General features: G+C 45.1%; 1 protein-coding gene across 4 annotated transcripts in view; it reads left to right on the top strand.

The window, feature by feature from the left end:
- The window catches only part of WAPL (WAPL cohesin release factor), a 63,723-nt gene that overhangs the window by 14,059 nt on the left and 35,216 nt on the right, over positions 1–14,448 (top strand). The window contains exons 1-2 of one of the 4 annotated variants that reach the window (XM_081190811.1): positions 8,442–8,639; positions 13,105–13,625. In XM_081190811.1, the coding sequence (XP_081046937.1) occupies positions 13,127–13,625 (499 nt within the window). In that variant the 5' untranslated portion in view covers positions 8,442–8,639; positions 13,105–13,126. Of the gene's footprint in view, positions 1–8,441; positions 8,718–13,104; positions 13,626–14,448 lie in introns of those variants that run through there. The other 3 variants (XM_081190812.1, XM_081190809.1, XM_081190810.1) reach the window with 3 other exon arrangements.

Here is a 14,448-nt window from a genome sequence, read left to right as displayed (position 1 = left end):
GTTTGGGCAGGGTGGAGACTGAGCTGTTTTAACTATCTTACTGAGGGTTTCACCATTATTTAATCCTGCCATTGCTGGCACTTGGCTCTCTGTGTTTTGTGTTCTGATGGGTGGATTATATTTTCCTGTTCAGCTGTATTTTGTCAAGAAAGTTTGCAAGCCTGCTTGGAGGACCTAGTTTTATGTTAAACGTTGTAAATAAATGACGTGTGCTTGTGTGAATGAATCCTTTGGATGTCCAGGGGCCATCTCTGGGAGTGGGGGTTTCTGTCATCAGGTTTCACTCCTCCACCCATATCCGTTTAACGCCATGGCTTTCCCCAAAGAATCCTGGGAACTGTGGTTCCTCTACGGCGCCAACTTCACACTTCTCAGCACCCTCAACAAACTACAGTTCTCAGGATTCTACATGAGTATGAAAGAAGTGTGGGACTGCTTTAGGTTAATGGGGTGGATGTGAGGGGTGCTCATTTTGGACTTTATGACCTGCAACATGGCTACTATACATCCTAGGAGTTAAAGGAGGCTGGGGCCCTCTTTGCCATGTGCTTTATTGATGAGTCCCTTTCAATCCCTTCCACAGAAAGCGACACAAAGACTTGCTGAGGGGAAAAAAGGGTGGTAAAGAAAGAAAAGGGAGAGAAGGATGGGTATAGGGCTGTGCAAGCTGAGGAAACTAGTTTTGGACCTCTAACTGCAACGTTTTTTAAAATAACAACAGAATTTCAAGTTTTACATAATTGGTTGGAAAATAAACGGGGAAAACGGAACCTAAAACAGACATCATTGTTCTGATAAGACAAAAATATGATTTATTATTTCCATTTCCATTATGTGAGAATAATACCCTTTCCAGTGTGGGGCTTACTGCTATGGGGCATTTGAAGCTTGATATACCTTAGGGCTTCAACGTGCCTTAATATGGCCTTGTCCTGTGCCAAATACCGTATATTTTGCACCATAACACTCACTTTGTTCCTCCTAGAAAGTAAGGGGAAATGTCTGTGCGTGTTATGGAGCGAATGCCTGCGGGTGGCGGGGGGGATCTGCTGCAATCGTGAGCAGAGGATCCATAGTTCCCCTTCCTTCCCTCCTCCGTGGTTACAAAGCATGGATCCACAGGATTTTTGCATTGGGCTACTCCAAACTCACTGTCAGATCACATGTGGCCACAGCATGAACCACAAAAATCATATATCCACTATTTCGTTTAGAATATTTTTTTTCTTGTTTTCCTCCTCTAAAAACTACGTGCGTGTTATGGTCTGGTGCGTGTTATAGAGCGAAAAATACGGTAGCTTACCACAACCTCATTCTGAGATTTAACTCCTCATCTTGAATACTCAGGGCAGGAGGAGGCTATGACCCTGAACCCTGTTGCCCCCTCGCCCATCACCATCCTAGTCATCCAACACTCATGTCAGTAAGCCGTGTTCATGAAATAAAAACAATAAAACCAAAAGTCCAAACACCACCAAAGAAAAGAACTTTAACTTGCCCCAAATGCCAGTGGCAATATCATGGGTTGGATTCCAGTACTGTGTGTGCTTTTGTCCCACTGAAATCAGTGGGACCTAAAACATGACTAGCAGGAGAATCCTAAGCATGCCTACTCAAAAGTAAGACATAGTAAATTAAATGGGGCGTACTCCCAGGTAGGGGGTTAGGAATGCAGCCTAACCTGCCCCATTACCTTCAACAGTACTGCACTGATTTAAGTCCTACTGGATTCAACCATCTGGTGTCTTACCACATCTTATCAGAGATAGCTACAACGTGAGAAAATGTAATCCTGCAATTCCCACTCCAACCCAGTCTAAAATAACTATATTTTTAAAAAACAACCTGTGGGTTTCCTCAAAGTTTCTCATACCTCTGCCTGAGAATGAACCTGAATTCACTTCAGATTTTGCTTTAGACAAAAACTTGTGACAACCAAGGGATATGCAGGACACACAGAAATATTGCTAGTCTTAATGTAATTCTTTCAGCCTAGCACAATTTTTGTGTGTGAGAGAGAAAGAACTCCCAAGTAAAATTTGCTTTAAAATATATTCTATGAGAAACAGTGGTGGCAATCCTGTTAAAAACTGAGATTTTTAATGCAATATATTTTAGTAATACTGTCTTTCAGGAGAGAACGTTGCTCATTGTTCATGTAGGAGTTGGGGCGGGGGGGGGGAGACTGGTGAAGACGTACTGTATGAGATGCATGACTATCATTGTTGCTTCATCCTGTAGAACCAGTATTTCCAGCAGCTATTACCTACTAGGGAGGATTCTCAAACTGGCATGATTGTACCATATGGGAGTGTAAACTGCAGAAAAGAAAGGGTGTTTGAGCGCACAGCAGTTCTTTGCTGACTGGCTTGCACTTCTGACACAGTGGAGCCATGATAGGGATCACTTATTGATTCCCCATCTCTTGAATTTTGATTTCAGTCACTGATACTTGGTTTTTCACTTGCCGGCATTTACAAAGCTGACGTATTCTAGCATTTAGGCTTCAGGCCATCTATGTGCCAGGTTGCAATACCTTTAGTAAGGGAAAGCAACCAGTCAGAAGCTGGTGCTGAACTGCAGATTGCTGGCTAAAATCAGTTCAAGTTCTGCCTCAAAAGTAGACTCAGTACTATGGCCTTGGGCACATAAGCAAGCGCAGAACTTTTCTAAGACAACGTTGATTCTTAAGATACAAATGAAGAAAGATTGCTTCATAAAATATTTTACAAAGCCCCATCAATATACATGTGTTTTACAATATCAACATACATAAAACAAAAACTAACCAAAACCACCAGATTACTGCCTCCAGAAGTCTCCAATATGGATGAGAGAGGGAGGAACATGAACTGGGAGAATAGATCAGGGACGCGGACTTATAAAAAATATTGGGGGGCCCCGCGAAAGCTCATGAATAATAAATAAGCTCATGAATATGCAAATAAAGTGGCGCCGCCGCCTCGTGAGCGAATAGGGGAGAGCGTGCTGCGCCTATTAATCAGCTCCGAAGGAAATTGGGTGGAGCTTTTGCTCGGGAGGGAGGGCAGGAGGCATGCAGCCCGACCCTGTGCATTTTGGGCTGGGGGAGGGGCGGCGATGGTGCTCTGCTGGGGGGGCGCCGGAGATTATTGGGGGGGCTTAGCCCCCCCAAACGAATTTTTGAGGGGGCTCGGGCCCCCTCAAGCCCCATGGAGTCGGCGCCTATGGAATAGATTGAAATGAAATGTAAATACATTTAACACCACAAATGTCCCTTGTAACTTTATGTATTTTGTGTTTCATTTTGCATTTTTATGTTGTGAAGCGCCCTGTGATCTTTGGATGAAGAGCAGTTTTCAAATTAAATAAATATTCTTTTGTATTCTGTTGGAAGCCGCCCAGAGCGGATGGGCAACTCAGTCACATGGGCAGGGTAAAAGAAATTAAAATAACAACAACAACAATTTCTTCCCTCTAGTTCATGGGTAAGCAAACTAAGGCCTGGGGGCCGGATCCGGCCCAATCGACTTCTAAATCTGGCCCACTGGTGGTCTGGGAATCAGCATGTTTTTACATGAGTAGAATGTGTGCTTTTATTTAAAATGCATCTCTGGGTTATTTGTGGGGCATAGGAATTTGTTCATTATCCCCCCCCAAATATGGTTCGGCCTCCCACAAGGTCTGAAGGTTTGCTGAGCCCTGCTCTAGTTACCCTTCTTTCCCTCCTCTCCTTTTGTTGACTCTGGCCAGAGTGTTGAAATTTAGACTAAAATTATTCATGTAGGGACCTGCCCTTTTGCTTGTTACATGGTAGAGCACTGCTATACTGATCGAGCTATATAAAGTAACTATGATGAGGATTTCAACAGTCTCCTAGGTAGGGTTGGAGGGGAGAGGGCCAGTGCCCTCGTCAACAGTTTCATCAAGAGCCCTCCTTTATTTTATCCCATATATGTGAATGGAATTAATTCTTATGGGGCAAAGTAAAGTCCAGAAAGTCCAATGAGAGTTAAGAGTTCTTAACCAGCTTGCCCTTGCCCATTATTGGACGTTCTCCACTTTGACCACACTCAGGTTCTTAGAATCACAGAATTGTAGAGTTGGAAGTGACCACAAAGGATAATCTAGACTAACTCCTTGCAATGCAGGAATATTTTTGCCCAATGTGGGGCTTGAACCCAGGACTCTAAGATCAAGAGTCTCTTGTTCTACCGAGAGAGTTACGTTGCTAGGTTAGAGAATCAGACTATATACAACATTGGTCCACACTAAAGCCAAATCACAGAAAGAAAAGGAGTTAAATGGCAGCAGAAGCTTGTGCATTTAGAGACGAGAGAACAATCAGATGTTTGGGGCTGGATTAAATATTAAACACATAATTAAGGCATCAAGGGAAGGGAAACACCCCAGACATTTTCCAATGCCAGATTTACCACGGACCATGTGGTGCAGCTGAAAATAAACATTATTTATACAAATATAGGAAAAGAAACATTTTCCATCTTACTCTAGGTTGCTTTATTTTGAAAAATAAAATTGTATTTTATGGTTTAATATTGTTTATACAGTTGCACCTTGGAAGTTGAATGGAATCCATTCAACTCCGAAAATTTTCGAAAACCAAATTGTGTCTTCTGATTGGCTGCAGGAAGCTTCTGCAGCCAATCAGAAGCTGCGGAAACCCCATTGGACATTTGGGTTCCTAAAGCATGTTTGCAGAGACTTCCGGGTTAGCGCCTCCGGCAATGGCGGATTTCCTCTGACCGGAAGGAATCCGCTTCATGGAAATCAGGGTCTAGACCGCCACGGCGAGGCGGAGACCCATCAAAAACCACAGGCGGGAGAAGCCTGTGGACGTGGGATTCGGCTGGCACCTTTTGCGCCTCCTCTACTCATGGGGAAACCCGGTTTCGGGGATCTGGAGCGATGTGGGGTGAGCGGCGCAGTGCTTCGAATCGACTGCTCTTTTCACGGAGTGAAGCCGCATTGCTGTTGCCGGAGAGCGCTGACTTTTTCCTGTGGACAATTGGACTTTAAACAACTACCCGTGAGTAGAACGGAAAATTGGATTATTAAACATCTTAATTTGGCACCGAAGCAGGAAGGTTCCAAACAGGAAACCCGCCTTCCGCTTTTGTAAATAGATTGAAGCAAAGACATTGCAAGCTAAAGTCTTTTGTAAAGGGTTAAACCTCCATCGGCTAAAATTACTAAACCCCCCTTGGAAGCAGGAGAAGAGGGGGGGAATTTCAGATTGTTTAAGCCTGCAGGAGAGAGAGTGAAGAAAGATAAATTACCACCGTTTTGAACCTGGGAACGGGCTGCCAGGAAGCGACGTTTTGGGAAAGTTCATTGACTATGAATAAAACGTATGTTGACAGATAGTCAAATAAGAGAAACATATTGATTCCAATGTTTCCTTTTGCACTTAAAAGGAGCAAAATATCTGAAAATCGAAAATAACTTTGTTGCTGGACCTGCTTGTAAAAGGACGGATACAAATAGAAATTGTTTCCCCTAGAGGGAGCTTTTGAAACTGTTGCAGGAGTGGAATTCTCCAGCTGCAGAGATTAAAGACCATGAGAATTAGACGTTGACCTTGGACAAGAATGTGGACAGAAGAAGCCTTAGTGATTGCTTTTTGCAAGACAAGTGCCTTATTGGAACAGCTTCATGAGAAGACGGATGTGATGATTACTAAAATTGACAATTTTGGACAAAAAATGACTGATTTGGGACAAAAAGTGAATACCTATACAGAAACTACTCAGGAACCGACCCAGGAATCTGTTTTGACATGGCAAGCTGTGGAGAAGATAAAGGAGGAGGTTGTAGTTGAACCTCAAGTAATATAAGTGGAGAGAGCCTCGGCCTTGTATGAACATAAGCTGTTGTTTTTGATGACCGAATCTGGAGAAAGCCAGATTTGGAGAGATGGAGTCCTGCTTGGATTGGAGAAGGAAAGTTGGATAGATCCCCTTATGCAGGGACGTTCTGGCCTTTGGGACCTGGTTTTGGGCCAGGGGGAGATTGGAGTGGTGGGGGCCTTCAACTGTGGAGGGATTTTGAAACATGCTCTGAAATATTCTTTGGATTTTAGTTCTGACTATGGAGAATGGGCTGACCCGTCGAGAAGGGATAAAGACTTTGTTAGGCTGGAGTCTCCCCGAGATCTACTCCTCAGTGTTAAAGGAAGGAAATTAAGAACAAGATCAGCAGAAGACAAAGTAAAGTGCAGGTATAAATATGAAGAAGATCTGCAGAAGGGACATAGAAGAGAGTTAAGAGCCTCGGACAGAAGGTCACCAGGTTGATGGACTATATGGAATGGATAGAAAGGACTGACAGAACCCGAGAGACGGTGGATGAAGATTGGAAGAAAGTTTAAATTTTTTTTTAGAGAAATACTGTAAAATTAATGAGTGTTAGAAAAATGTTGGAATGAAACTATATGGCTTTAGTAGAAATGTTATAAGGAGTTATGTACAAATAAGTTTTAGGGTTTTTTTAGGGTAAGATAAGGTTAAAATAAATTAAGTCAATTAAATGACAGAAAATAGTGAAAGATGGAAAGGATTTGCTGAAATAATTAATAACTAGAATACAAAAAAGGGAGGTGTGAGGAGGTCGATGAAACAAGTTAATGAAAGATAAAGATATGGAAATATTGGATGGGTTTTTAATTGTTTTTGTTTTTATTTTTGCTTTGATGTATTGTGTGCTTTGTTCTTTTTTTATATATGTACTGATTGGTATTGTTTAATCTCTTTTTTCTCTCTTTTTCTTACTTTTTTCTTTAATCTTAAACTTTCAATAAATACCAAAAGCATGTTTGCAAACCGGAACAGTCACATCCGGGTTTGCGGCATTCGAGAGCCAAAACGTCCGAGTTCCAGGGCGTTCAGGACCCAAGGTACGACTGTATTTTGAAATAGATATATATAGGGGAACCAAAATCTTTTAAGTGCTTTGGGCCTCTACAGGTCTTAATCCGGCCCTGATGGTGTTGTGTGTATGTGTTGTTGTTATTTCCATCCCCATTTAGCCCGGACACTGAGGTCCAGCTCCGAGGGCCTTCTGGCGGCTCCCTCACTGCGAGAAGTGAGGTTAAAAGGGAACCAGGCAGATGGCCTTCTCGGTAGTGGCGCCCACCCTGTAGAATGCCCTCCCATCAGATGTCTAGGATATAAACAGCTTTCTGACTTTTAGAAGACATCTGAAGGGAGCCCTGTTTAGGGAAGTTTTTGATGTTTTATCGTGCTTTTAATATTCTGTTGGGAGCCTCCCAGAGTGGCTGGGGAAACCCAGCCAGATGGGTAGGATATAAATAATAAAATTGTTGTTGTTGTTTGCATGCTGCTTTTAATCCAGGAGCCAGCAAGGTTTACCTCGCCTTGGCCAGTTCACTCCAGTGGAGATCAGTGGCGTAGCGTGGGGGGTGCAGGGGGGCCGGCCGCACTGGGCGCAACATCTGGGGGTTAGGGTTAGGGGGCGCAAATCCACGGGTTAGGGGGTGCAAATTACTTGCCTTGCCCCGGGTGCTGACAACCCACGCTACGCCACTGGTGGAGATCCCTGTGGGCCGGATTGTAAGCGTGCGTAGCTGCAATTTTTGGCATCTGCGTCTGCACAGACACAATTTTTGGCGTCTGAGCATGCACAGACGTGATTTCTGGCATCGCGGAAGCGAGTTGCCGTGCAGCGCCGGTTTAGTGCAGTGCGAAGGGACTCGCTGTGCGGGTGGCTCGGTTTGGGGGTGGCTTGTCGGCCGGTTAAGCGACCCCCGTGGGCCGCTTGTGGCTCATGGGCCTTAGGTTGCCTACCCGTTTTACCCCATGGGTCCTTCCCGCAAACCAGAGCAACAACCCATTTCAAACTCAATAAAAAGCAACGCATCCAACAGCCAGACCACAAAAAACAGGGGATATTAAGTAGGTAAGCTGTCAAGGGAGCCCTTGGGTCACTGAGTCAGCACTGCTGCGGTTTGCAGAACTCTCCAGAGGCTCCAAAACGCGTCCCCAAAAAGGGAAGTCACCATGACTGTGCGCGTGCGAGGAGGAGCAGGGGGCGAGGAAAGGAGCTGCAACCAGCCAGACGGAACACCAACTACAAATCCTATCAGCCCTTCGGCTGGCTGGCGCGCGCGCGCACTCGCGGGGGCGCCCGAACACGGCCGGCGGCGGCGCCTGCGCGACGTCGCCCGGCTCGTCGGTTGAGCAACGCGGGCTGTGATTGGCCGCGGCGACGGCGGCGACGGAGGGAGGCCGAGTGTGTGAGCGCAGTGACGGAAGGAGCGGGGGGCAAATGGCGGAGAGATGGTCCAGGGCCCTGTTCAAAGAGCAGCCGCACTAGTAGTAGCAGCAGCAGCGGCGGCAGCGATAATCCCGGCGCGGAGGAAGCGGCGGCGCAGCAGCAGCAGCCGGAGGAGGAGGCGGCGGCGGCGGTGGTGGCGGCTCGGCGGCTCCTGCGAAGACGCGAGGCCGGCGCTCTAGCCCGGCGGCCTGTGAGGAGAGGCGGCCGGAGGAGCCCGAGGCCCCGGGGGCGTCGCCCGAAGGCACCGAGCGAGGGCAGGAAGGAGAGAGCCCGGGAGCCCGGCCGTTGGGAGCGAAGCCGGCGGAGGCCCCGCCACCCCCGTCCCTCTCCACCTACCCCGGCAGGTTTCGTTTCCCCCCCTCCCCTTCCGTTTCTCGGTTGTGGTTGTGCGTTTGTGTGCTCGCTTCCTCGGCCTCGCTGTGGTAAGTGTGGAGAATTAGAGAGAGGCCGAGCGAACTCCCGGAGGCCTATGCCGGGATCTCCGGCACTGGGTGAGGAGGAGGAGGCGGCGGCGGCCTGCTTTCTCTTCCTCGCCTTCCCACACGACGGGAAGCCTCGCAAGGCCGCAGAAGGCGAGGCGGCCCCGAGGATGAAGCCGGGAGGGAATCCGTAGATAAATATGCGTGTGTACATAAGGAGAAGGGGAGGGTGGAGGCGTTAACTCCGAAGCCCGAATGGCCTGCGTTTCTGTGACTATAAACACCAAACAAGGGATCTTCTCTCCCTACCCCCCCATAAGCTTAAAAAATACTCCTCCCCGGTTGCCCCCCATGGCACTTAACCGGGATCGGGGGCTGCAATCCCGGGCAGGAGGACTCGGTTCCTAGCGGATCGCGGCGCAAGTGACTCCCGAGGAGACGTGCGCGGCGAATCGGTTCCTGCGACCTGCTTATTTCGAGGGTCTTAACCTGCCGCCCTGCATTTCTCCTCTCCCCCCCTTCCCTTCGCCCCCAATCGAGAGTCGGGGCGGTTGCGAGCGAGGGGTCCTTGGGGCGATCAGGTGGGTCGGAATCCGAGGCGAGAGAGAGGCGTCGACTCCCAGCGCCGAGGCCTCTTCCGGGGTAAGTGCTGAGGAGACGACTTTGGCCTCATCCTGGAACGGCCCGCTTCGGCTCGGGATGCTCCCGATCTCGGGGGGCTGTTGCCCAAAGTACGAACTCCTGCCAAGCTCTCTCGTGCGGTCCTGTATCCCCCCCTCCCCCAACTCGGACTAGGGTGCGGCTTGGACGCCTCCTCGGGTTCAGAGCCCCCCCCTTCCCACCCACCCATCATTATTTGTAGGGGCCCCAGTCCCGAAACAGTAGCCGCAGTGGCTCTGTTTCCCCGCTTTCCCCTATGGTCGCGCTGGCGCTGTCTGCTCTCTTGCAAGTTACATGGGTGGGTGGGGAGCGAGGCGGGAGGACGGTAACAGCCATGAGAAAACCGGAAGGGAAATGACGACATCTTCCATTAACTTGGTGTTTTCATTCGGGATGACACGGTATCCTCATCCTCCCGCCCCTCCATTGCCGTCATAAGGCACCATCGCCCGTGCCTTAAGTTAAAAGGGGGGAGGCCGCCTTTCATGATCTGAGAAGCAGTGCAGGAAAATACATTAAGGCCCTTGAGGCAGGCTATCTTTAAAATGATTGATCAGGTGGCTTTCGATATAACTTTTTGAACAACCATATGAGCGTAGCGTTAATACTTAATGATGTAGTAAACTTTGCACATTTATATTCTGTGATCTTCTTTTTCACTGTCCCAGCCTTAACTAATATCTTAGTGGTCAGCAAAGAATATGAAAGGGCTAGGTTGTAAGCTGCAAAGTAAAACTGAAGCACTCTTGGAAGAGTAGAAGGCAGAAAGGAGAAGGTGCTTCAGTTGCAAACATTTCAAGGCTAATTTTTTTTCATAGTGTGCTTGATCTGATTCAGAACTTTAGATCAACTTTGGTGTTTGAACTTAAATAATTCCTAGTCTAATCAAATGAAATTGTAGGGTGGCCCGCCAAACCTTGCTGCAGTACAGCTCTCATCACCATTCACTAAGGGTCTTTACTGACTTGGGCTCGTGGGAGTTGAGTCCATCTGGAGGGCTGCAGGTTTCCTCATCTCCACAGTAAAGTAAAACAAGTTATTTACCAGGCAATTTATGCAAGATGCTGTTCTAAAAACTGGTGTGTGTGGCTGAATGTAATTTGTCCTTTAGCAAGTAATACTATTACTGAGCACAATTCAAAGTGTTGGTGCTGACCTTTAAAGCCTTAAACGGCTTCGGCCCAGTATACCTGAAGGAGCGTCTCCACCTCCATCATTCACTGAGGTCCAGGTCTGAGGGCCTTCTGGTGGTTCCCTCACTGCGAGAAGTGAGTTTACAGGGAACCAGCCAGAGGGCCTTCTCGGTAGTGGTGCCCACCCTGTGGAAGACCCATCAGATGTCAAGGAAATGAACAACTATCTGACATTTAGGGAAGTTTTTAATTGATGTTTTTTCGCTTTATTATTATGATTATCATCATCATTAATTTTGTTGGGAGCCGCCCAGAGTGGCTGGGGAAACCCAGCCAGATGGGCAGGGTATAAATAATTATTATTACTATTACTACTATTATTATTATTAACCACCCCTATAGCATAAGTTGACAAGTTGCACCAGTGTATCAATATTTGAATTGCCCCTTTCACCAGCATTTTCTAGTACAGTATGTATGCATATATCATTTGATGGTCTAGTAATAAATCTACCCTGGTTTAATAAAATATTCCACATATTTCAATAGCAACTTTAAAAAGCTTGAAGAATTAAAATGACAATAGGGTTTTAAAAAGAAACAAATCTTATGATAAGGGCAACAGCGTTTATAAAACAATCTTCTTCTAGTCTTGTGGGCGTAAGGATGCCTATGTTTGAGAGGATGAGATCCACAGCCTTAGGGTATTCCTGAACAATGTGCGATACATAGAATGTCAGGATTTTAGTTGTTAGGGGTGCTTTTCATGGCTTGATAACAAATCAATCAATACATTATACTTTCTTTTGTCTACTGTATTACCTTCTACAGAACTGTTCTAGACAATTTGAATCTGTGGCTGTTTTTGCAAACACTGACTTAGTTGTGTGTGGGTCTGTAGGGAATTATGTGCTTTGATTGAGATGGGACCATGGGTGTAGCGGGGGGGACGGGACACAGCTGCTCCCCCAATCAACAAAAATCAATAAAAATACTTAACTAACTGAGGTTCTGACCCCCTAATAAAAATCCTGGCTACACCCATGAATGGGACATAAACCGAAAGAAAGGTTGCCACAGTTGCTACCTTATAGGCAGAAATAAAATGAAATACTGAAAATAACATTAATCTACTTAATATGTATGTATGTATGTATGTATGTATGTATGTAAAATGGGATTAACAGTTAATAGATTTTTTTTGCAGTTTTCTCTTGTACAAGCTTTGTGTCTTGAATTTTGTGTGTTGAAATACTTACCTGGTATATTGAAACATCAGCTTTTTTCTCTTTAGCAGAATGTTTGTCCTCTATGCTGATAAGAAACTCTTTCCCCCACTCAAAATATTGAGTCTTCGGATGTTTTGTTTTTGAAATTTCAGTAGGATGCACTGTGGTCACAGTCAGTAGTTTTATCATCTGTTAGGAGGTTCAGGAATGTTTATTAAAACAATATAGCTGGTGCCCCAAGTTCTTAGGAAAACTACAAAGAGAATCACTGTTAAGATAAGAGCCCCAAATAGTGTTTTGATTCCATATCATGGTTGAAGCATCGGCCATTTACTGCTAAGAGGAGAGCTAATATTATGGCTGTGGTTTAAACCACAAGGAGAACAGGCTGTGCTGTCATTGATGATTAAAGCTGTTTATGGTTGTAGCATCAGAGTCATGGAGTGAGCCACTGGTGTTAATCATTTTAGAAGCAGCAGCCCCCCCAAAGTGTTGTGGTCAGAGGCAGAAGCCTGTACCCATAACCTATGAGCTATGTCCCCTTCCCCCCACTCCCGTGGTTTAACTTCATAAATTTAAAGCATTCTTGCCCTGTTCATCAACCAAAAAGCTTCCCAGGACAGCTTGTAGATAATCTTTTTTAAAAAGTAGTCTCTGACCTCATGACATGACACACAAGGCAAAAGCGTTGAGGAGGGAAGATGGAAACTAGCAAGTACAAGAACCACTTCTTGATGTTGTTGGGTTCTTATAACAACCAGCTTAGATGACAACAGTTCAGTGAGAGAAGAAGCCTAAAACATCTGCGGAGCTGGTGGAGTGGTCCTGCTTCCCTTCTGCCTCAGTTGCAGTCTGATGGAATAGTAAAGGCCAAATTTTCTACCTTGCCTTTAAGGCTTGATGCGAATACTTTCTAATATGAATGGCATGTCATCAGTAGTATAAAAACAAACAAGAACATGTAAACAATTGAAAGGGAGCTTAACTATGCATCCCCCCCCCAATAAAACTAATGTCAGGTACAGTCTGTGAATGTAGTGTGAAAAATATTTTAAGATGACGAACTTAATTTTTTATCCATAACTTGTGTTATTTTAGGTTGGCGGCAGCTAAACCAGTGGCCCTCCAGAGGTTCTGAATTACATTTCCCATCATTTCTGATGGGTCTGATGGAAGCTATAGTTCAGTAATGTCTGAAGGGTCACAGGTTAGACAGCCGTGCTTTAGCTGATATTCTGTAAAAGTGCCATGAGTATTGTTTCTTGTAATTATTGTTTATTTGAAAGATGCTTCTTTGTGTAACCCTTAATGTAATAAAATGTAGTAAAAATTGTATTCTAAAAGATACTTATTTTTTTATTTCTACAGAGAATATGAAACAGTTGTCAAAATGACATCCAGATTTGGGAAGACGTATAGCAGGAAAGGGGGCAATGGCAGTTCAAAATTTGATGAAGTTTTTTCCAACAAACGGACTACTCTTAGTACAAAATGGGGAGAAACTACCTTTATGGCCAAGCTAGGACAGAAGAGGCCCAACATCAAGCCAGACATTTCTGAAATTCCTAAGAAACCCAAAATAGAAGAGGAAGCAATAGAAGACCCATTTGGATTTGACAGTGATGAAGAATCCCTGCCAGTATCTTCAAAGAATGTGTCACAAGCTAAAGGTTCTTCTCAGTTGGAGTCAGTTGAACCATCTCAGTCTGGCGACTTCTCTTCTGTACTTGAATCTAATAGCAAAATTACTCAGTCAATCAGTGAAGATATTTTGTCCAGCAAATGTGTGTCTTTCGAGAATGCTGTTCATGGATTAAAAGAGAAGAACTCAAACAGAAATATGGAGGATGGTGACCTCAAAAGCAGCAGTGTTAACACTGTAATAGCAGGTAAGCTTGGATAATAGTTAATTTCAGAGTTAACAACTAAAGTCAGCCATGCAAGTTGGCCACTCTTTTGACCAAATAATGTTTTCTTTCAGATTCAGCTGCTTATCAGATCCTCTACTTTAATTGTTCCATGGCATGGGCTTATGCGTAGGGATTTCTGGTTGTGAGAGATGAAGTATCATAAACTTCACATATTTGCAAGTTGGAACGTTTAATAAATTTGTGCTCACTTTAGCTGCAAGTTGAAAGTCAGGGAAGCAAGGAATTGGTTGAGGGATCTTCTGGAGCACATTTTGGAGGTGTGCAGTGCGGCGGAGGGAAAGGTGAAAACGCACCCAGTATGAGTGGAAGTTGCCCAAACAATGATGGATTCCTCCCTTTACAATGGCTCTGCCAACTTATGTGTGATTAAGTAGTGTGTTAGCTTTTAAGATTAAAATAACTTTTATGACAAGTTCAGTATGGTTGCTTTTGTTCTTTCCTTTATTATTTTTAAGGCACCTCTATAGTGATGTACAAATGTCAAGATCTCTAAAGAAATGTCAAAATATCTACTTTGTATATTAGAGAAGTAAGAAAAACAGAAATACGATTGAAACTGTGGCTGATATTTTTTAGCCATTTGTGGATGAAGTGAAAAATCTAAAATTGGAGTGGAGCAGAAGAAATGTCCTGGGAGGGGGCAGTTGCAGAAGTTTGGCTTTTTGCTTGGCACATACCCCCAGGACTCTCCAATATCTAGCTTACGGGTCAGGCTGCAGAGATCCTGGAGAGTGGTGCAAGGCTTAAAAATAGTTTAAAAAGAACAGCACTTGAATGCCAC

Source organism: Podarcis bocagei (assembly GCF_964188305.1).
Source record: "Podarcis bocagei genome assembly, chromosome: 4".
In the NCBI taxonomy this organism is placed as follows: domain Eukaryota; kingdom Metazoa; phylum Chordata; class Lepidosauria; order Squamata; family Lacertidae; genus Podarcis; species Podarcis bocagei.
Note: the sequence above shows the minus strand (reverse complement) of the source record. Positions and strands in the feature narration are given on the sequence as shown.